General features: G+C 52.0%; 1 protein-coding gene across 21 annotated transcripts in view; it reads left to right on the forward strand.

The window, feature by feature from the left end:
* Window positions 1-13915, forward strand: part of ARHGEF10 (Rho guanine nucleotide exchange factor 10) — a 145152-nt gene extending 131237 nt beyond the window's left edge. For all 21 annotated transcript variants that reach the window (XR_013397029.1, XM_077942906.1, XM_077942912.1 and 18 more), the window contains 2 exons: window positions 7120-7242; window positions 12031-13915. Coding sequence is in view for 20 of the 21 variants with exons in the window: in XM_077942906.1 (XP_077799032.1) it covers window positions 7120-7242; window positions 12031-12545 (638 nt within the window). In the remaining variant the exon portion in view is untranslated. The remainder of the gene's footprint in view (window positions 1-7119; window positions 7243-12030) is intronic.
* The last annotated feature ends 3439 nt before the right edge of the window (window positions 13916-17354 follow it).

The raw sequence follows: 17354 nt of genomic DNA on the forward strand, positions 1-17354 counted from the left end.
AGCACCCACCCCCCCATCCCCACACCCCACCCCATAGTCAGGGCTCACCCCCAGCCCCCAGCCCCCATCCCCACACCCCACCCACTGTCAGCACCCGCCCCCATCCCCACACCCCACCCCATAGTCAGCACCCACCCCCCCATCCCCACACCTCACCCCATAGTCAGGGCTCACCCCCAGCCCCCATCCCCACACCCCACCCACGGTCAGCACCCACACCCCCATCCCCCCACCCCACCCCATAGTCAGGGCTCACCCCCCCATCCCCACACCCCACCCCATAGTCAGGGCTCACCCCGCCCCCATCCCCATACCCCACCCCATAGTCAGGGCTGACCCCCACCTCCCATCCCCACCCTCCACCCACTGTCAGCACCCACCCCTGCCCCCGTCCCCACACCCCACCCCATAGTCAGCACCCACCCCCCCATCCCCACACCCCACCCATAGTCAGGGCTCACCCCCCAATCCTCACCCCCCACCCCATAGTCAGGGCTCACCCCTGCCCCCATCCCCACCCCCCACCCCATAGTCAGGGCTCATCCCCGCCCCCATCCCCACCCCCCACCCCATAGTCAGGGCTCACCCCTGCCCCCTATCCCCACCCCCTACCCCATAGTCAGGGCTCACCCCTACCCCCCATCCCCACACCCCACCCACTGTCAGCACCCGCCCCCGCCCCCATCCCCACACCCCACCCCATAGTCAGCACCCACCCCCTCATCCCAGCACCCCACCCACTGTCAGCACCCATCCCCGCCCCCCGTCTGCATACCCCACCCCACTGTCAGCTGCCTCTCCCGCCCGCCTCCCTGCTGCTGCTGTTCGAAAGCCACTCCTGTATGGCAGGTTCTTAATGTTTTGTTTTAGATACTGTCTACTCCGTAGAAGAGAAAGACAGAATCATCCTGCTTCCCTCCAAGCATAGAGCACCCAACACAGTCCTGCACCGGTCCAGAAACAGAATGCAGAGCCCTTGCCGGCTGCTCAGGTCGCAGATTCTGGCTAAATCGCAGCTGCCTGTGTTGTGTGTTTTGGATGATGAAGTTGTGGCTGGGCGCTCAGTCTCCCTTCCTTGGTACTTGTCACCCTTCAGCTCATGATGGATCCATCCCAAGCCCACCACAAGCCTCTCACTTGGTGCCAGCAGATGTGTGGGGCTCTGCAGAGCCACCGTCCCCTGGCGCCCACCCTCCCAGGCCCCTCTAACATCCTGGGCTGACTCTGCACGGCCACAGTGTGTGCTCTCAGCCCCCTGCTCCGGGGGCCCCTGAATCATGGGTCTTATTCCTGCACAGAGAGTCAGGTCTGCATTTTAGACCCGCGTGAAAGCAAACGCATGCATCTGTCCAGATGGAGCGCTGTGCCCATAGTTGGCAGGTTCTCCAGCATTTCAGTACTAAGTTTGAAATAGCTCCAGCCTCACTGATTTCTGGGGAACACTGACTGCTTTACCCACATTCAGTTCTCTGCTCCAAGGCTGTGGTCTGTGGCCACCGTGGCCTCCTCAGTAGGAGAAGGGTACACGGGTTAGAGCCGACCTCGGTGACAGCAGAAGTTCAGCTTTGTTTGTGATGCTTCCAACCGTGATTCTCTGTAAGATCCTCGGTGCGGCATAGACTGAAATGATTCTGATTTTCGTTGCATTTTGTGACTCAGACGGAATGAGTAGCCAGAGAGTCCTTTCCTCTCGTCTCCTCTGTCCCGTCGTCTTTGCCTTTCAGCCAGTATTTCATATTTCATAGAAATAAGCACTATGGCATTCCACACTGTGTTTAGACATTCCGGTCGGGGCACATTCATGCGGTGCTGAAGCGCACGGACGCTGAGGTCGCCGGGCCGTCACCACTCCTGGGTTCTTCTCCTCACCATCCAACATGGTTCCTGGAGGCCCACACATGTCCGCTGTGCTCTGTTCACACACACACAAAACCTTCATTCTCGAGTTGTATTCATGACGATGCTCAAATGGGTTTTCGTGTGTGTGTGTGTGTGTGTGTGTGGCAACAAGACATAAAATTATCTTTTTGTGCTATTGCTGGAATATAAAAGTCAGGTAGCTTCTGCACATGAAGACTTGCCAAGCGAAAAACAACAAAATTTGAAATAAGCAAACTGTACTATAACTCCTGCCTTTTGTATAAGTTCACATGGCGTGATGAAACCTCCTTCCTTCCTCGGGGTCTCAGCCTGCTGGCCCCTGGGGACTCCGTGAATCTGTAGCTAAGGACCTGGCTTTACTCCTTCTATTTGGAATTCAGTTCTGAAAACCATTTAGCTTGCGTTCTTTCACATAAGCTACATCAGGTTCGACACAGACTAACGGTTGATGAAGGCCTGTGATTAACATGCACGTTCGTTAGAGCAGTCATGACCTTTCTAAGTTAAAAAGGAGCAGAGTTCACGGCAAGTGGGTTCATGGCGCCTCAGCTTTTAGGTTGTGAGCAGTTGCAGTAGGTTACATCACCGGGCAGATGTTTCCTGCTCTGTCCCGCATGTTCAAAGGAGGATATTTTTTATGGAAAAGTGCTGAGACCCCGTGGTAAATTGCACTTTTCTGAGTCTCCACCAAGTGAATACAGAGCCTCCAGGAACTATGTGAACAAATAAAATGGCCAAAATTTCCATTAAAAAACAACAACAACAACAAAAACCAGTGTAACTTTTCTAAAGACCAGGGACTACACCAATGAAACCGGACTCAAGATGGTGAGTTAAGGAACGAGACCGAGGACTTGGGAGCCACAGCCTCTCTCGGCAGCCTGTGTGGCCCTGGCCTGTCCTTCGGTTTGTATTCCAGACTGGGAAGAGCAGAGGGTGAATCCCCCTGGTAGCATTTCCTCCGACACTTGAGGGACGTATTTGCTTCTTCCAGTCACTGTTCTGTCTCTGAGGTTATTTGAATGAACTTGGATGGTGTCCTTTACACCCCCAGCCCCTCCCAGCCTCCAGGGCAGGAAGTGCGTCTCTCTGTGGCTGCCTACGGAAGGCCCTGGTGGCTCCCAACGGAGTGGCCATGCAGCAGCGGCTCACGTGCAGTCAGTCCCACTTCACGCTTGTAACCCATTGACCAACCTCACTGTGCAGCTGCATCACCGTTCACCACCTCAGCTGCCCCGCCTCCCACCTCCCAGCAGACCTCCGTGGGCTGCAGCTCCCGGGACCCAGCCCTGTCTGGAACACACCCTGCTGTCCTGTTCTAGGTCATTGTTGGCGCTTCCGGATGGGCAGGGGACGCCTGGATAGCGGCACTCACCACAGCCTCTGGAATCGGAAAATGACCGCATGATCTCGTGACTGTGGCAGTCAACTTTCTTATGTAAAATTAAAGATGCCGATGGGCAGACTGCTTGGAAAATGCAACGGAAAGCCGCTCTCTGGAACTTAACTGTCCTATGTAGTTCCTGGGTACTTTGAAACCAGTTAAAACATTCACGTCTGGTTTTTACCTGCTTAATTTTTATTTTTTATTTTATTTTTATTTATTTATTTATTTGAAACTAAGTTTTGCTCTTTTTGCCCAGGCTGGAGTAATGGTGCGATCTCAGCTCACTGCAACCTCCGTCTCCCGGGTTCAAGTGATTCTCCTGCCTCAGCCTCCCGAGTAGTTGGGATTACAGGTGCCGCCACCACACCCAGCTCATTTATTTTATTTTATTTATTTATTTATTTATTTATTTTTGTATTTTTAGTAGGGACAGGGTTTCACTATGTTGGCCAGGCTGATCTCGAACTCCTGATCTCAGGGGATCCACCCGCCTCGGCCTCTCAGAGTGCTGGGATTACAGGCATGAGCCGCTGCGCCCAGCCTGCCCTTTTTATTAAATGCAAGCTTTGGCCAGCATCACAGGAGCCCTTCCAGAAGCCGGGCCAGCATTTCAGTCACGCGGCCGCAGCCTTTCCCGGCACGCAGGTGGGGCTTCTCCCCTTCCCAGCATCTCACATCCCTGCTCCCACCCCAGGGCTGCTTCCCATCCCAGTGCCACACGGAGGGCTGGGAAGGCCCGGTTCAGGTTGTGTGCTGAACTCGTGTGCACACTGGTTTTCTCTCTCATCAGACAGTCATGTTTCACACTGAAAATACTTACCGTTGAGTCAAACTGCTGCTCTAGAAAGAGCATCCACACTCCCTCTGCGGCCGCACCCCGGGCTGCGCCCCGTGTTGTAGAGCGATCGCGCTTGGGAGCAGCTGGGAATCCTGCGCATCAGCTTCGAAGCGGCTGCCGTGTTTTTCATCAGCGTTAGAAAATAACAGCCCCGGCTTACGTGCAGGACTGTGGATTCACTATCACCCTGACCACATCACGGCAGCCAGGCAGACATTCGGAATTCCTGGGACACGCATATTAGGGAGCTTTTAAAAATAATATCAATCAGCGTTTAGAAATAGAACCAAATGTCTGTCTTTGTCTGTAGTGAGGGTTTTTTGTTTTCTGAGGAGGCTGTTTGACGCCTGTCGATACAGATTCCGTGTTTTTTGTTTTTTGTTTCTGTTTTGGGTGAGGCTGTTTGACCTCAATTCTGAGTCTTTGGCTCTGGTGTCAGATTGTTTTTCATGCTCTTTATCTGAGATGAACTTTGGGTCAAATGCAGGGATATTTAAAAGAGCTTCTATGTCTACAGAAAAGAAGAATCAAACTTTTTAAGTGTTCACCGTCGCTTCTCAGGAACAAGCTAAATTGACCTTCTGTGCTCCTCAGCTTTGGGGCTAAATAGAGAAACACTGGGGTTATCTTGTCTGTGTTGGAAGGCCGTGATGCTGATGATTGTGTCAGAGTTGCAGGGAACGACGTGAAAGTCCAGACCCACCCTGTCACCACCATGAGGCGGGGTCTTCCCTGTAACTGCCATGAGGTGGGGTCTTCCTGTAACCGCCGTGAGGCGGGGTCTTCCTGTAACTGCTGTGAGGTGGGGTCTTCTCTGTAACCGTGGTGAGGTGCGGTCTTGGAACAGGCCATGCATCTCCCACCCTGTAACCGCCATGAGGTGGGGTCTTCCCTGTAACTGCTGTGAGGTGGGGTCTTCCCTGTAACAGCCGTGAGGCAGGGTTTCCCTGTCACTGCAGTGAGGTGGGGTCTTCCTGTAACCGCCATGAGGTGGGGTCTTCCCTGTAACAGCCGTGAGGCGGGGTCTTCCCTGTAACCGCCATGAGGCGGGGTCTTCCCTGTAACAGCCGTGAGGCGGGGTCTTCCCTGTCACCGCCATGAGGCGGGGTTTCCCTGTAACTGCCGTGAGGTGGGGTCTTCCTGTAACCGCTGTGAGGCGGGGTCTTCCTGTAACCGCTGTGAGGTGGGGTCTTCCTGTAACCGCCGTGAGGCGGGGTCTTCCTGTAACTGCTGTGAGGTGGGGTCTTCTCTGTAACCGCCGTGAGGCGGGGTCTTCCTGTAACCGCCGTGAGGCGGGGTCTTCCTGTAACCGCCGTGAGGCGGGGTCTTCCTGTAACCGCCGTGAGGCGGGGTCTTCCCTGTAACCGCCGTGAGGCGGGGTCTTCCCTGTAACCGCCGTGAGGCGGGGTCTTCCCTGTAACCACCGTGAGGCGGGGTCTTCCTGTAACTGCTGTGAGGCGGGGTCTTCCTGTAACCGCCGTGAGGCGGGGTCTTCCTGTAACCGCCGTGAGGCGGGGTCTTCCTGTAACCGCCGTGAGGTGGGGTCTTCCTGTAACCGCCGTGAGGCGGGGTCTTCCTGTAACTGCTGTGAGGTGGGGTCTTCTCTGTAACCGCGGTGAGGTGCGGTCTTGGAACAGGCCATGCATCTCCCACCCTGTAACCGCCATGAGGTGGGGTCTTCCCTGTAACAGCCGTGAGGCGGGGTCTTCCTGTAACTGCTGTGAGGCGGGGTCTTCCTGTAACTGCTGTGAGGTGGGGTCTTCTTGTAACCGCCATGAGGTGGGGTCTTCCCTGTAACCGCCGTGAGGCGGGGTCTTCCTGTAACCGCCGTGAGGCGGGGTCTTCCTGTAACCGCTGTGAGGCGGGGTCTTCCCTGTCACCGCCGTGAGGCGGGGTCTTCCCTGTAACCGCCATGAGGTGGGGTCTTCCTGTAAGCGCTGTGAGGCGGGGTCTTCCCTGTCACTGCAGTGAGGTGGGGTCTTCCTGTAAGCACTGTGAGGCAGGGTCTTTGGAGCAGGCCATGCGTCTCCCACCCTATAACCGCCATGAGGCGGGGTCTTCCCTGTCACCACCATGAGGTGGGGTTTCCCTGTCACCGCCGTGAGGTGGGGTCTTCCTGTAACTGCCATGAGGCGGGGTCTTCTCTGTAACCTCCATGAGGTGGGGTCTTCCTGTAACTGCCATGAGGCGGGGTCTTCTCTGTAACCTCCATGAGGCAGGGTTTTCCTGTCACCACCGTGAGGTGGGGTCTTCCTGTAACTGCCATGAGGCGGGGTCTTGGAATAGGCCATGCATCTCCCACATTGTTTGGCAGCCACTTTCTAGCCTTGTCACGGCCAGAGCAAACTGTTTAGTTTCTCTGGGCTTCAGATCCTTGGCTGTAAAGCAAATCAAAACCAAACTAACAAAGAACCTCAAAGGCCCTTCTGACCCCGCCGTCCACTGTGGCGTTTCCCTGCTGTGTCCAGCGCCGAGGCCATGTGACAATGTTGTTCTTCACGCAGAGCCCTGAAGAGGCCTTTCAGTTCCCTCTAGGGTCCAGCTGCGGCTGAGGGCCCGTTACTCGAGTCTAGCCGTGCGCGCTGAGACCTCTCCTCATTTGTAAAGGGGCCTCTGTGCTCCCAAAGAACCACAGGCCACTGCGTGTGTCGGGGGCTCACGAGCTCACGTGCTACATGGCCAGGAAGCAAAAGGTTTAGACAGATTCATCCAGGGGCTTGATTCAGGGCTGAAGGGGCCGAGCAGAGCCATGCAGACGACAGCCCAGGAGACCCGGCCAGACATCGGGCCTGTTCTGTCCAGGTGCAGACGCAGGGCATGCCCCCAAGACCCTTGTCTTGCTCGTGTGGTTGAGGAGCCTGGGGCTCGGGTTTGGGAACTCCTGTGCCACATCCTGCCCCTGCGGGGTTTGGTGGTGGCATGACAGACCTGTGGGGTTTCCAGCTCCCTCACCGCCCCACCAACTCTGCTGCACAAACCAGACCCGAAACCACTCGTATGTCTTTCTGCCCAGGGCACCAGCGGCTGTCGGTGACGAGCCTGCTCGTCTGCCACGGATTGCTGATGGTCGGCACCAGCCTGGGAGTCCTCGTGGCCCTGCCAGTCCCACGTCTGCAAGGGATTCCCAAAGTGACCGGTGAGTGGCAGCTGCAGTCTGAGTGGCTGCATCCTGTCTTGCAGACTCATACAGCATAGCAGTGCGGAGTGTGATTTAACATCCTGGGATTGTTACACAATTCAGATTACCTGTGCGGAGTGTGATTTAACATCCCGGGATTGTTACACAATTCAGATTACCTGTGCGTAGTGTGATTTAACACCCCGGGATTGTTACACAATTCAGATTACCTGTGCGGAGTGTGATTTAACATCCCGGGATTGTTACACAATTCAGATTATCTGTGTGTAGTGTGATTTAACATCCCGGGATTGTTACACAATTCAGATTATCTGTGCGTAGTGTGATTTAACATCCTGGGATTGTTACACAATTCAGATTATCTGTGCGTAGTATGATTTAACATCCTGGGATTGTTACACAATTCAGATTATCTGTATGTTTTCATGGTATTATAATGACTTAGTAGACTGTCTGTTAATTACCAATTTATATGTTTTCTGTTTCTTACGTTAGTAGTCCAAGGAGAATCTTATGTTTTCCTATTCTGTTAAATGCCAGAATTAGTTTCTGTCATTCCTTTCTGTATTTTATATTGTGAAGAAGGAAGCCGGGATCTCCGTCAGTCCTTTCTGTATTTTATATTGTGAAGAAGGAAGCCGGGATCTCCGTCGGTCCTTTCTGTATTTTATATTGTGAAGAAGGAAGCCGGGATCTCCGTCAGTCCTTTCTGTATTTTATATTGTGAAGAAGGAAGCCGGGATCTCCGTCGGTCCTTTCTGTATTTTATATTGTGAAGAAGGAAGCCGGGATCTCCGTCGGTCCGTTCTGTATTTTATATTGTGAAGAAGGAAGCCGGGATCTCCGTCGGTCCTTTCTGTATTTTATATTGTGAAGAAGGAAGCCGGGATCTCCGTCGGTCCTTTCTGTATTTTATATTGTGAAGAAGGAAGCCGGGATCTCCGTCGGTCCGTTCTGTATTTTATATTGTGAAGAAGGAAGCCGGGATCTCCGTCGGTCCGTTCTGTATTTTATATTGTGAAGAAGGAAGCCGGGATCTCCGTCGGTCCGTTCTGTATTTTATATTGTGAAGAAGGAAGCCGGGATCTCCGTCGGTCCTTTCTGTATTTTATATTGTGAAGAAGGAAGCCGGGATCTCCGTCGGTCCTTTCTGTATTTTATATTGTGAAAAGAAAGCCGGGATCTCCGTCGGTCCTTTCTGTATTTTATATTGTGAAGAAGGAAGCCGGGATCTCCGTCGGTCCGTTCTGTATTTTATATTGTGAAGAAGGAAGCCGGGATCTCCGTCGGTCCGTTCTGTATTTTATATTGTGAAGAAGGAAGCCGGGATCTCCGTCGGTCCTTTCTGTATTTTATATTGTGAAGAAGGAAGCCGGGATCTCCGTCGATCCTTTCTGTATTTTATATTGTGAAAAGAAAGCCGGGATCTCCGTCGGTCCTTTCTGTATTTTATATTGTGAAGAAGGAAGCCGGGATCTCCGTCGGTCCTTTCTGTATTTTATATTGTGAAAAGGAAGCCGGGATCTCCGTCGGTCCTTTCTGTATTTTATATTGTGAAGAAGGAAGCCGGGATCTCCGTCGGTCCTTTCTGTATTTTATATTGTGAAGAAGGAAGCCGGGATCTCCGTCGGTCCTTTCTGTATTTTATATTGTGAAGAAGGAAGCCGGGATCTCCGTCGGTCCTTTCTGTATTTTATATTGTGAAGAAGGAAGCCGGGATCTCCGTCGGTCCTTTCTGTATTTTATATTGTGAAGAAGGAAGCCGGGATCTCCGTCGGTCCTTTCTGTATTTTATATTGTGAAAAGGAAGCCGGGATCCAAAAAGGCTCCGTTGTGCTGTTGCCGTGTCATTAGGAGCTCAGGCTGGAGCACACGGCCTTTCTGGAAAGCTCAGTCCCGTGAGGGATTGGAGGCCTTAAAATATGCTCGTGTGTCTGGAATCAGGATTCCCAATCCACGGAACTGACCCAGGAAACAGCCTAATGTAGGAACAAAGTATGATGAAAAAAGACATTTGCCACAGCATTTAATTTTTAACAGCACAAAATAGGTGACCTGTAGTTCGTAATGAGGGATTGGGCCGTTTAATAAAATGGTGGCATTGCTGGTAATGGGTAGAACGCAGCCAGCAGAGGTGGTGTGGGCAGAGCCTGCAGTAACGCGGAAAACTCCTCATCCTGTAAGTTCAGTAAACCATGGCCTGAGATTCTATGTGGGTTATGATGTCACCCAGCGGGATATACTAACAGAGAAAACGCTCTGTAGGAAGCTCTTAGAGCAGAACTGTTCCGACGGGCTCCATTTCTGGGATTTCCTCCCGGGCCGACCTGGCAGTGGCTTCCATGCACTCAGATTGTGGCAGGTCCACCCGTGAGGATTAAGGAATTCTAGTTTTGCCATTCATTTCCTAATTTATGTTTTTATTATGAGCTATGTGATTATACGTGTTGCGAACCCCAAATCCAAAAACAAAATGCAAAATGCTCTAAATTCTTTTTTTTTTTTTCTTTTTGAGACAGAGTCTCACTCTGTCACCCAGGACGGAGTCCAGTGGCACGATCTCAGCTCAGTGCAACCTCTGCCTACTGGGTTCAAGCGATCCTCCTGCCTTAGCCTCCCTATTAGCTGGATTACAGGCACCTGCCACCACGCCCGGCTAATTTTTGTATTTTTAGTAGAGATGGGGTTTCATCATGTTGGCCAGGCTGGTCTCGAACTCCTGACCTCAAGTGATTCGCCTGCCTTGGCCTCAGATGCTCCAAATTCTGTGTCGATGTGACGCTGAAAGGCAGTGCTCATTGGAGGAATTCAGATTTTGGATTTCAGATTTGGGGATGCTGAACCATCAAGTGCAATGCAAATATTCCAACATTAAAAAAAAAAAAAAGAAATCCAAAACACTTGTGGTCCCAAGAATTTCAGATAAGGGACACTCAGCCTGTAAATACATAGAATTGTGCATCACACACAGTTTCACAGTTTACCTGGTAATGAGAAGAGGCCACATGCCTGTGCCCAGCTCAGAAGGGGCCGTGACTCACACACTGAGCCTCAGCCGCCCCTTCTCAGCCTCAGCTGTCTCCGCTCACACCCTAGGAAACGACGCTACTCAGTTTTACATCAGTTATTCCTTTGGTTCTCCTTTGTACTTGTACCAGTGTCTATCTTAAAGGGTTCTTTTCACCTCTCCTGTTTTTGCACTTTTCTGTAGCTGTCCCATGGTGCGCGCAGCCTCTGTTGCTTTTTCTCTCGGCATTGCTGGGGTCGGTCCCTGCGGGTGCCGCAGCTGCAGCGCTTTCCTCTCCCTGCCTGCAGCCTGCCTCTGAAAGGAGGTACACTGTCACCGTGTTTCTCTGCACGGGTAGCTAGGTGCTTCCTGAAAGGAGGCGCGCCCTCACTATACGGGTTTCTCTGGGTGGATAGCTGGGTGTTTCCTGAAAGGAGGTGCACTCACTGTGTTTCTCTGGATGGGTAGCTAGGTGCTACCCGTTGGCATTACACATCAAGCCTCTGAATATTTGTGTGGCTGGCTCTGCAGAAGCTCCTCCTGGGGGCATGCCCGGGGCAGCATCACTGCTGGCGTGCAGGGAACCCAGGTGCGCGCTTCACCAGGTGATGAGCGGCCCTGTCCCTGCCCAGTCCCCCCAGCTCCCGCTCCCTGCAGACTTCACTTTGCCACTCTGCTCTTTGGGAAATGGACTCTCACCATGGTGGAAGATTCAGTGATGTCATCTGCCTTGGCCAGAGTAGGATGATGGTGAGGGCTGGGGCCTGTTTCATACTGAAAGCACTGGGGGAAAGGACACGTGCCCCTGTCCGTATGTCATGTCACCCACAAAGCACCCAGAAGACACGCCAGGCCCACGTGATGCTACAGAATCAATGTGGGGGTTTCAGGACTCTGTGCCATTAAGAAGACCTACAAGTGTTTCTGATACAATGATGACTTTAAAATTTGAATCACATAACCTGAAAACTGAAAGTCCTAACTTTAATCAAACTATAGAGTTAAATTGTTCTGAACCCCAGAACGTTTTTGTAATGAAAAATGGCTGGCCGGACGCGGTGGCTCACGCCTGTAATCCCAGCACTTTGGGAGGCCGAGGCGGGCGGATCACAAGGTCAGGAGATCGAGACCACGGTGAAACCCCGTCTCTACTAAAAATACAAAAAATTAGCCGGGCGCGGTGGCAGGTGCCAGTAGTCCCAGCTACTCAGGAGGCTGAGGCAGGAGAATGGCAGGAACCCGGGAGGCGGAGCTTGCAGTGAGCCGAGATCGCGCCACTGCACTCCAGCCAGGGGGACAGAGCGAGACTCTGTTTCAAAAAAAAAAAGAAAAAAAAAGAAAAATGGCAGCCAGCCAGCAATTTAGTTATTTCATTCCCAAACCAACACATTTCAGGCGTTAATATTTCTAATCAAGACTTAGGAAAATTTGGGATATTTCCATAGGGTAAGTTAGAAGGTATTTTATGCAGAATGGAAAAATGACTATTTTATTACTTTGAAAAGTACAGTATGAGTATTAGAACTGAAATACTGCTGAGGAAAACACAACTTTCTATTTTAGAAAATCATTTTTAAAGCCTTCTTCACATTAACTAAAACCCCAGAAGAATATAATCCAGATATTTCCATTGTAGCCTATGATTCAAGTATGCAAGTGACAGGTTTCGTTATTTGGGCAGGGAGGAGTGCATTGGGGTTAAGCCAGGCACTTTTTGCTTCCTTCTCTCACATTTTGCCTATTTTAAAAGACAGCTGTTGAACTGTTTCCCTTTTCAGGAAGAGGCATGGTCTCCTACCATGCACACAACGGTCCTGTCAAATTCATCATCCTGGCCACGGCTCTGCATGAGAAAGACAAGGACAAATCCGGGGACGGCCTGGCTCCCGGCCCCGAGCCCCAGGACGAAGACCAGAAGGATGCACTTCCGAGTGAAGGAACCGGTTCGTCCCTGAACCAGGGTGACGCTGACACAGCCATCTGGTTGGGAGATTCGCTGGGATCGATGACTCAGAAAAGCGACGTGTCCTCCTCGTCCGGGTCCCTGAGCTTGTCTCACGGCTCCAGCTCTCTAGAGCACAGGTCGGAGGACAGCACCATCTGTGACCTCCTGAAGGATCCTGTCTCTCTGAGAAGCAAAGCACGCCGGGCCAAGAAAGCCAAGGCCAGCTCGGCGCTGGTGGTCTGTGGAGGGCAGGGCCACAGGCGGGTGCACAGGAAGGCCCGGCAGCCCCACCAGGAGGAGCTGGCGCCGTCCGTCATGGTCTGGCAGATCCCTCTGCTGAATATATAAGCAGGGCGGCCGCCTCCTGCTGTCAGAATTTGCAATCAAGGGTGACTTCTCAGCTAATCCTACAGCCTGAGTGATTAAGCTGTGTCTACACTGGTTGGGAATAAATTAAAAACAGTATTTGGGGGAGAAACGTGCAATATCGTCATGGTGGCATTCCTGCCAATTCCTTCCTTCTCTTCCGTACAGCAGAAGTAATTACAAGCACTTCTAACGAAGGCAGAAGATTGATGCAATTTTCGAGTAATTGAGTGCAGTTCTGGGAAAATACCACATTCTTTTTGACTGCTGTAGTCCATATATAAATACTAAATGTTAAACTTCATCAGTGCCAGACCTGTCATATCATATTACAGAATTCGCAGACTAAGAATTTATGAGAAAATATGTGTATTCAGTAGTGCAGGCATCTATTAACAATTCTTAAAATAATTTTACCTGATTCAGATTCACGACTTTTATTTATATTCTCTATTTTTGAATTTCAGAATAAAATTTGTTAACAACTTTAAAAGCCAGGTAACACCTACCAGTCCAGTTAGCATGATTTGCTTTCAGAAGTGAGCTGGGTTTTCCAAAGTGGTATAATATGTGTACTGTATATTTTAACAAAGTAATATTTTTATATTGCATTTTTCTATTAAAAAAATTAACAGTTAATGTTTCAGTCAATATATTATCTGTAGCATTTCACAAATAATGTGTGCTTTGAACCAAAATGCTCAACATTTGGACTCAAGCATCAACACCAAATTATTCCTCCCTTCTCGCATCAATAGAGTGACTATCCACATGAGAAACGTGTGTGCTTTAGTGTTAGAGGAGATAGGCAGAGCAGTCTTGCTTAGTTCCTTGGTGCGGCTTCTTGCCCCTTTGACCTGGAACGCTGTGTCTGCTTTAGCACGCACACTCCGAATGACTCCTGGTGCTAGGCCATGCTGGCTGCTGTCGCTGAGCGGGACCCAGGCCAAGAAGCGTGACCTCGGGCCAGCCTGTCTGTTGTGCAGACGCCTCCTCTGCAGAACGCATCAGTTTCTATTCCGCAGTCGCAGAGCCAACCCCGCGTGACAAGGTGCATAGTGAGTGCACACCATCCTGTCAAGGTGCATACTTAGTGAACTCCATCCTGCTCAACGTGTATTTCAATGTTTCACTTACTGGACGGGTAACAAGAAAAAAATCCTAACCCAGGCAGTCACCAGAAATAAATGTCTCAGCACTTTACAGATGACTAAAAATGTTAATTTTATGACTTAGCCAAATATTTTCTAGGTTGCATATATCCCCCATGTGAAAGTGATTTCTTCCCAAGCTTCTCCAACTGTTAGCTGCTGTCTGACTTCATAAATAAAGTATTTTTATTTTAAAATGCAGTAGGACGAGTTGCCTCTTTTATGTGTCAAATGGAAAGGGGCATCACACTCGGGGGCGGGGGGATTGGTCTGCACATTCCTAGCTGCATCACCACTTGCTACTTCTAAATCCCAGCAGCACACCCGGTTGCGTGGAGGACGGCGCTCTGAATTGGAAGTAGTCACTGGGAATCTTTCAAGCGACTCATGTACTTGTTCTTTGTTTGTTTTAAGAGACAAAATCTCCCTCTGTTGCACAGGCTGCAGTCCCGTGGCGTGATCATGGTTCACCATAACCCCCCTGGGCTCCCACAATCACTGCAGTCTCAACGTCCCAGGTTCAAGCGATTCTCCCACCTCAGTCTCCTGAGTAGCTGGGACTACAGATGCACACCACCCCACCTAACTCTTTTTTTCTCTTTAACATTTTATAGAGATGGGGTCTCGTTATGTTGTCCAGGCTAGTCTCAAACTCCTGACCTCAAGCAGTCCTCTTGTCTCAGCCTCCCAAAGTGCTGAGATTCCTGGTGTGAGCCAGGAATTGGTGGGCAGAATTTCGCCACCCTTCGAGCCTCTGACGGCGGCTCTGGTCTCTGCGATTCCTCCAGGAAGGCAGGATGGATTTACTAACTTGGTAGAAATGGGGAGGAGGGTTCGGATGGTTCCAGTTGATGGTTCCTAATTCAGTGGCTCTGACTTCACAGTCATGCCCAGCCTGTACTTGGCCATTCCATTTTGAGTTATGAGTAGAATGAATTTCCTGTAAAATGTTCCTATTATGGTGGTTTTACGAGACCAGGGCCAACATCTTACACGGACAGATGAATTCAATGTGTAAAGTTAACTTGCTGGGACAGAAATCTTTCCACACGATTGATGGTGTGGGACATGGACAGAGTGGGGTCTGTGTAACTGACTTCTTACCTCCCACTGCCCTCCTAGAGAAGAGAGACTTCCAGAGATCCTGAGAGAGGCAGGCACAGGAGGGCTGTGGGGGAGGAAGAGGTCGGAGAATGTGGGCTGCAGAGAACTCCTGCTATGCTGGGACATGGGTTCCGCTTTCACAGGCTCACAGTGAATGAGGAAAACAAGCGTATCACCAACGAAGGAAGCCGTGCGTAGAGGCAAGTGCATTCGCTAAGCAACAAGCTTCTATTGAGCACCTGATGAGTGTCAGAGGTGAGGCCAAGCTCTGTCTTAGGCCCTGGGGATGCGACAAGAGAGAAGCAGCATCCCTTTGGGGTTTCCGCTGTCCGTTTATTCCCCTTCTCCTCTGCAGAGCCCTGGGCTCTTCCTGGACAGGGATTAACCCAGTGACAGCAGGACACATGGGAGCCCAGGGCCAAATGGCTGCATCTGCGCCAGCTTCCGGGCCCCCATCTGCTGGGCAGACCCTCAGTAACTTGATCAACAGGGAGCCTGACTGGCACCATGATCTCACCTCCTGATGGGGCCCCTGTCCTGCCCTGAGGCGTGGCCAGGCTTGATATTTCATCACAGCAGCCTGAACGGACACAGGAAAGCACCAAGAGACATTGCTCAGCAATGAACGAAAACCCGCAGGTCATGGTCCAAGTCCCACACCTGAGTCAGCTTACAGGCTCGGAGCTCATCGACTGAAGGGGGAGTCAGGCTCACCTGAGGAAGGACCCCAAATGTAGACTGCAAGCATGCATGGTCCATGCTTCCCCACAGGGACCTGCATCCATGTGCCGGGAAGACCGCAGTGGTCATGGGAAAGAGCCAACCTCGGAAACTCTCCAGGCTCCGAGTCGCCACCAAGCAGAGAAGCAGAGCAGCCCCTTGGGCTGTAGAGGGGTCTTATGAAAGCCACGTGGCACGTGGAGTTCGGCCCATGTCCGTCTCACAAGGGCCAGGTGTGTAATTGGGATGGACAGAGCTGGCAGCTGGCAGAAACCATCACTAGTTCCGTAACCTGTGAAGTCAGAGCCACTGAATTAGGAACCATCCATTGGAAGGCTCTGAACACCCCTCCCCATTCCTACCCAATCGGTAAATCCATCCTGCCTCCCTGGAGGAATTGCAGAGATCAGAGCCGCCGTCAGAGGCTCAAAGGATGGCGAAATCCCAGTGCCCACCAATTCCCATGTAATTCATGGAACTGGGCACTGCAGACCCCAGGCTGTGGTGGAAGGCGGCGGTGAGGTCCTGCAGCATGACCAGGTGGTCTCTCCAGTCACAGCCGCAGTGACAAATAGCATCTTTACCGGAACAGATCAGCGCAGCTGCCGATTCAGCAGCTGCACTTTTCTGCACACCTATCCATGGAGCGAAGACAGCTTGCCTTGACTGGGCGAGGACTGCAGTGCATTTCCTGCCGTGCTCACTGTGCTCTGAACCCTGGCTTGACTGTAAGGCGACAAGGTCACTACTGTGTCGATGATCTCATGCTGCCTGGACCTGGGAGAAGTCGGGTGACCAAGGCAGGCAGGTGTCTGCCTGAGGCTGGGAGATATCGCAGGCCTGCCACATCACTGAAGCTTCTGGGGTTTCAGCATCTGTGCATGCCCTGATACACCCCATGAGGTAAAGGGCAAACCATACCCCACGCTCCTTGCCATTCTGGGGAGCAGTGACTGGGGGGCCTCTGGATTTTGGACCCAGCATGCCCTACACATGGGAAGACTGCTCCAGCTCATTTCTGGGGAGCCTCTGGGGCTGGCAGTTTTGAAGGGGGCCAAGAGAAGGACAAGCTGCTCAGCCACTTCTGCGGCACAGGCGCCTTGCCGGCCTCATGACGACACGGATGGGACTGTGCTGAGACGTTGCTGTAGCAGCACGGCCCACAGAGCTGCAGAGCCAGGCTCTGTTATCTCCCATCGAAAAATGGAGCTTGGGTGGTACTAGGCACAGTCAAAATTGGGCGCCAGGATCCACACAGAGGCCACTCTCAGCGCAGGCTGCAGAACAAACCACCATAGACTGGGCAGCCTCACCATGTTGATTTCTCCCTGTGCTGGAGGCTGTCAGATCCAGGTGCCCGCACGGCTGGGTGTGGCAGGGGCCCCTTCCTGGCCTGCAGCCAGCCAGCTTCTCACCGTGTCCTCCCATGGTTGGGGGAGGAAACAAGTTCTCTTATAAAGACACTATCTCATCGTGAGGGCCCCACCCTGGTGACCTCATCCCTTCCCAGAGGCCATCACACTGGGAATTAAGGCCTCGGCATATTAATCTGGGGGGACCCAAACCTGCAGCCCAGAACAGATGCTGACTGTGAGCTAAGCAGCCCGTGGAATGCTGTTATGAGATGGGTGAGTTGCAGGCTGGGATGGACACGACACCTTAGGGACAGCACCGAGCAGGTTCAGAAAGTGAAGTAGAATGCAGGAAACAGCATCCATTGCACCACCCCATCCACACCCAGCCACGTGCAGTGCCCTGCAGCAACTGGCCCCTGGGGGAGCGTGGGGACACCCCGTCCTTGCTGCCTGCACTGCGG

Source organism: Macaca mulatta, chromosome 8 (assembly GCF_049350105.2).
Source record: "Macaca mulatta isolate MMU2019108-1 chromosome 8, T2T-MMU8v2.0, whole genome shotgun sequence".
Lineage (NCBI taxonomy): Eukaryota > Metazoa > Chordata > Mammalia > Primates > Cercopithecidae > Macaca > Macaca mulatta.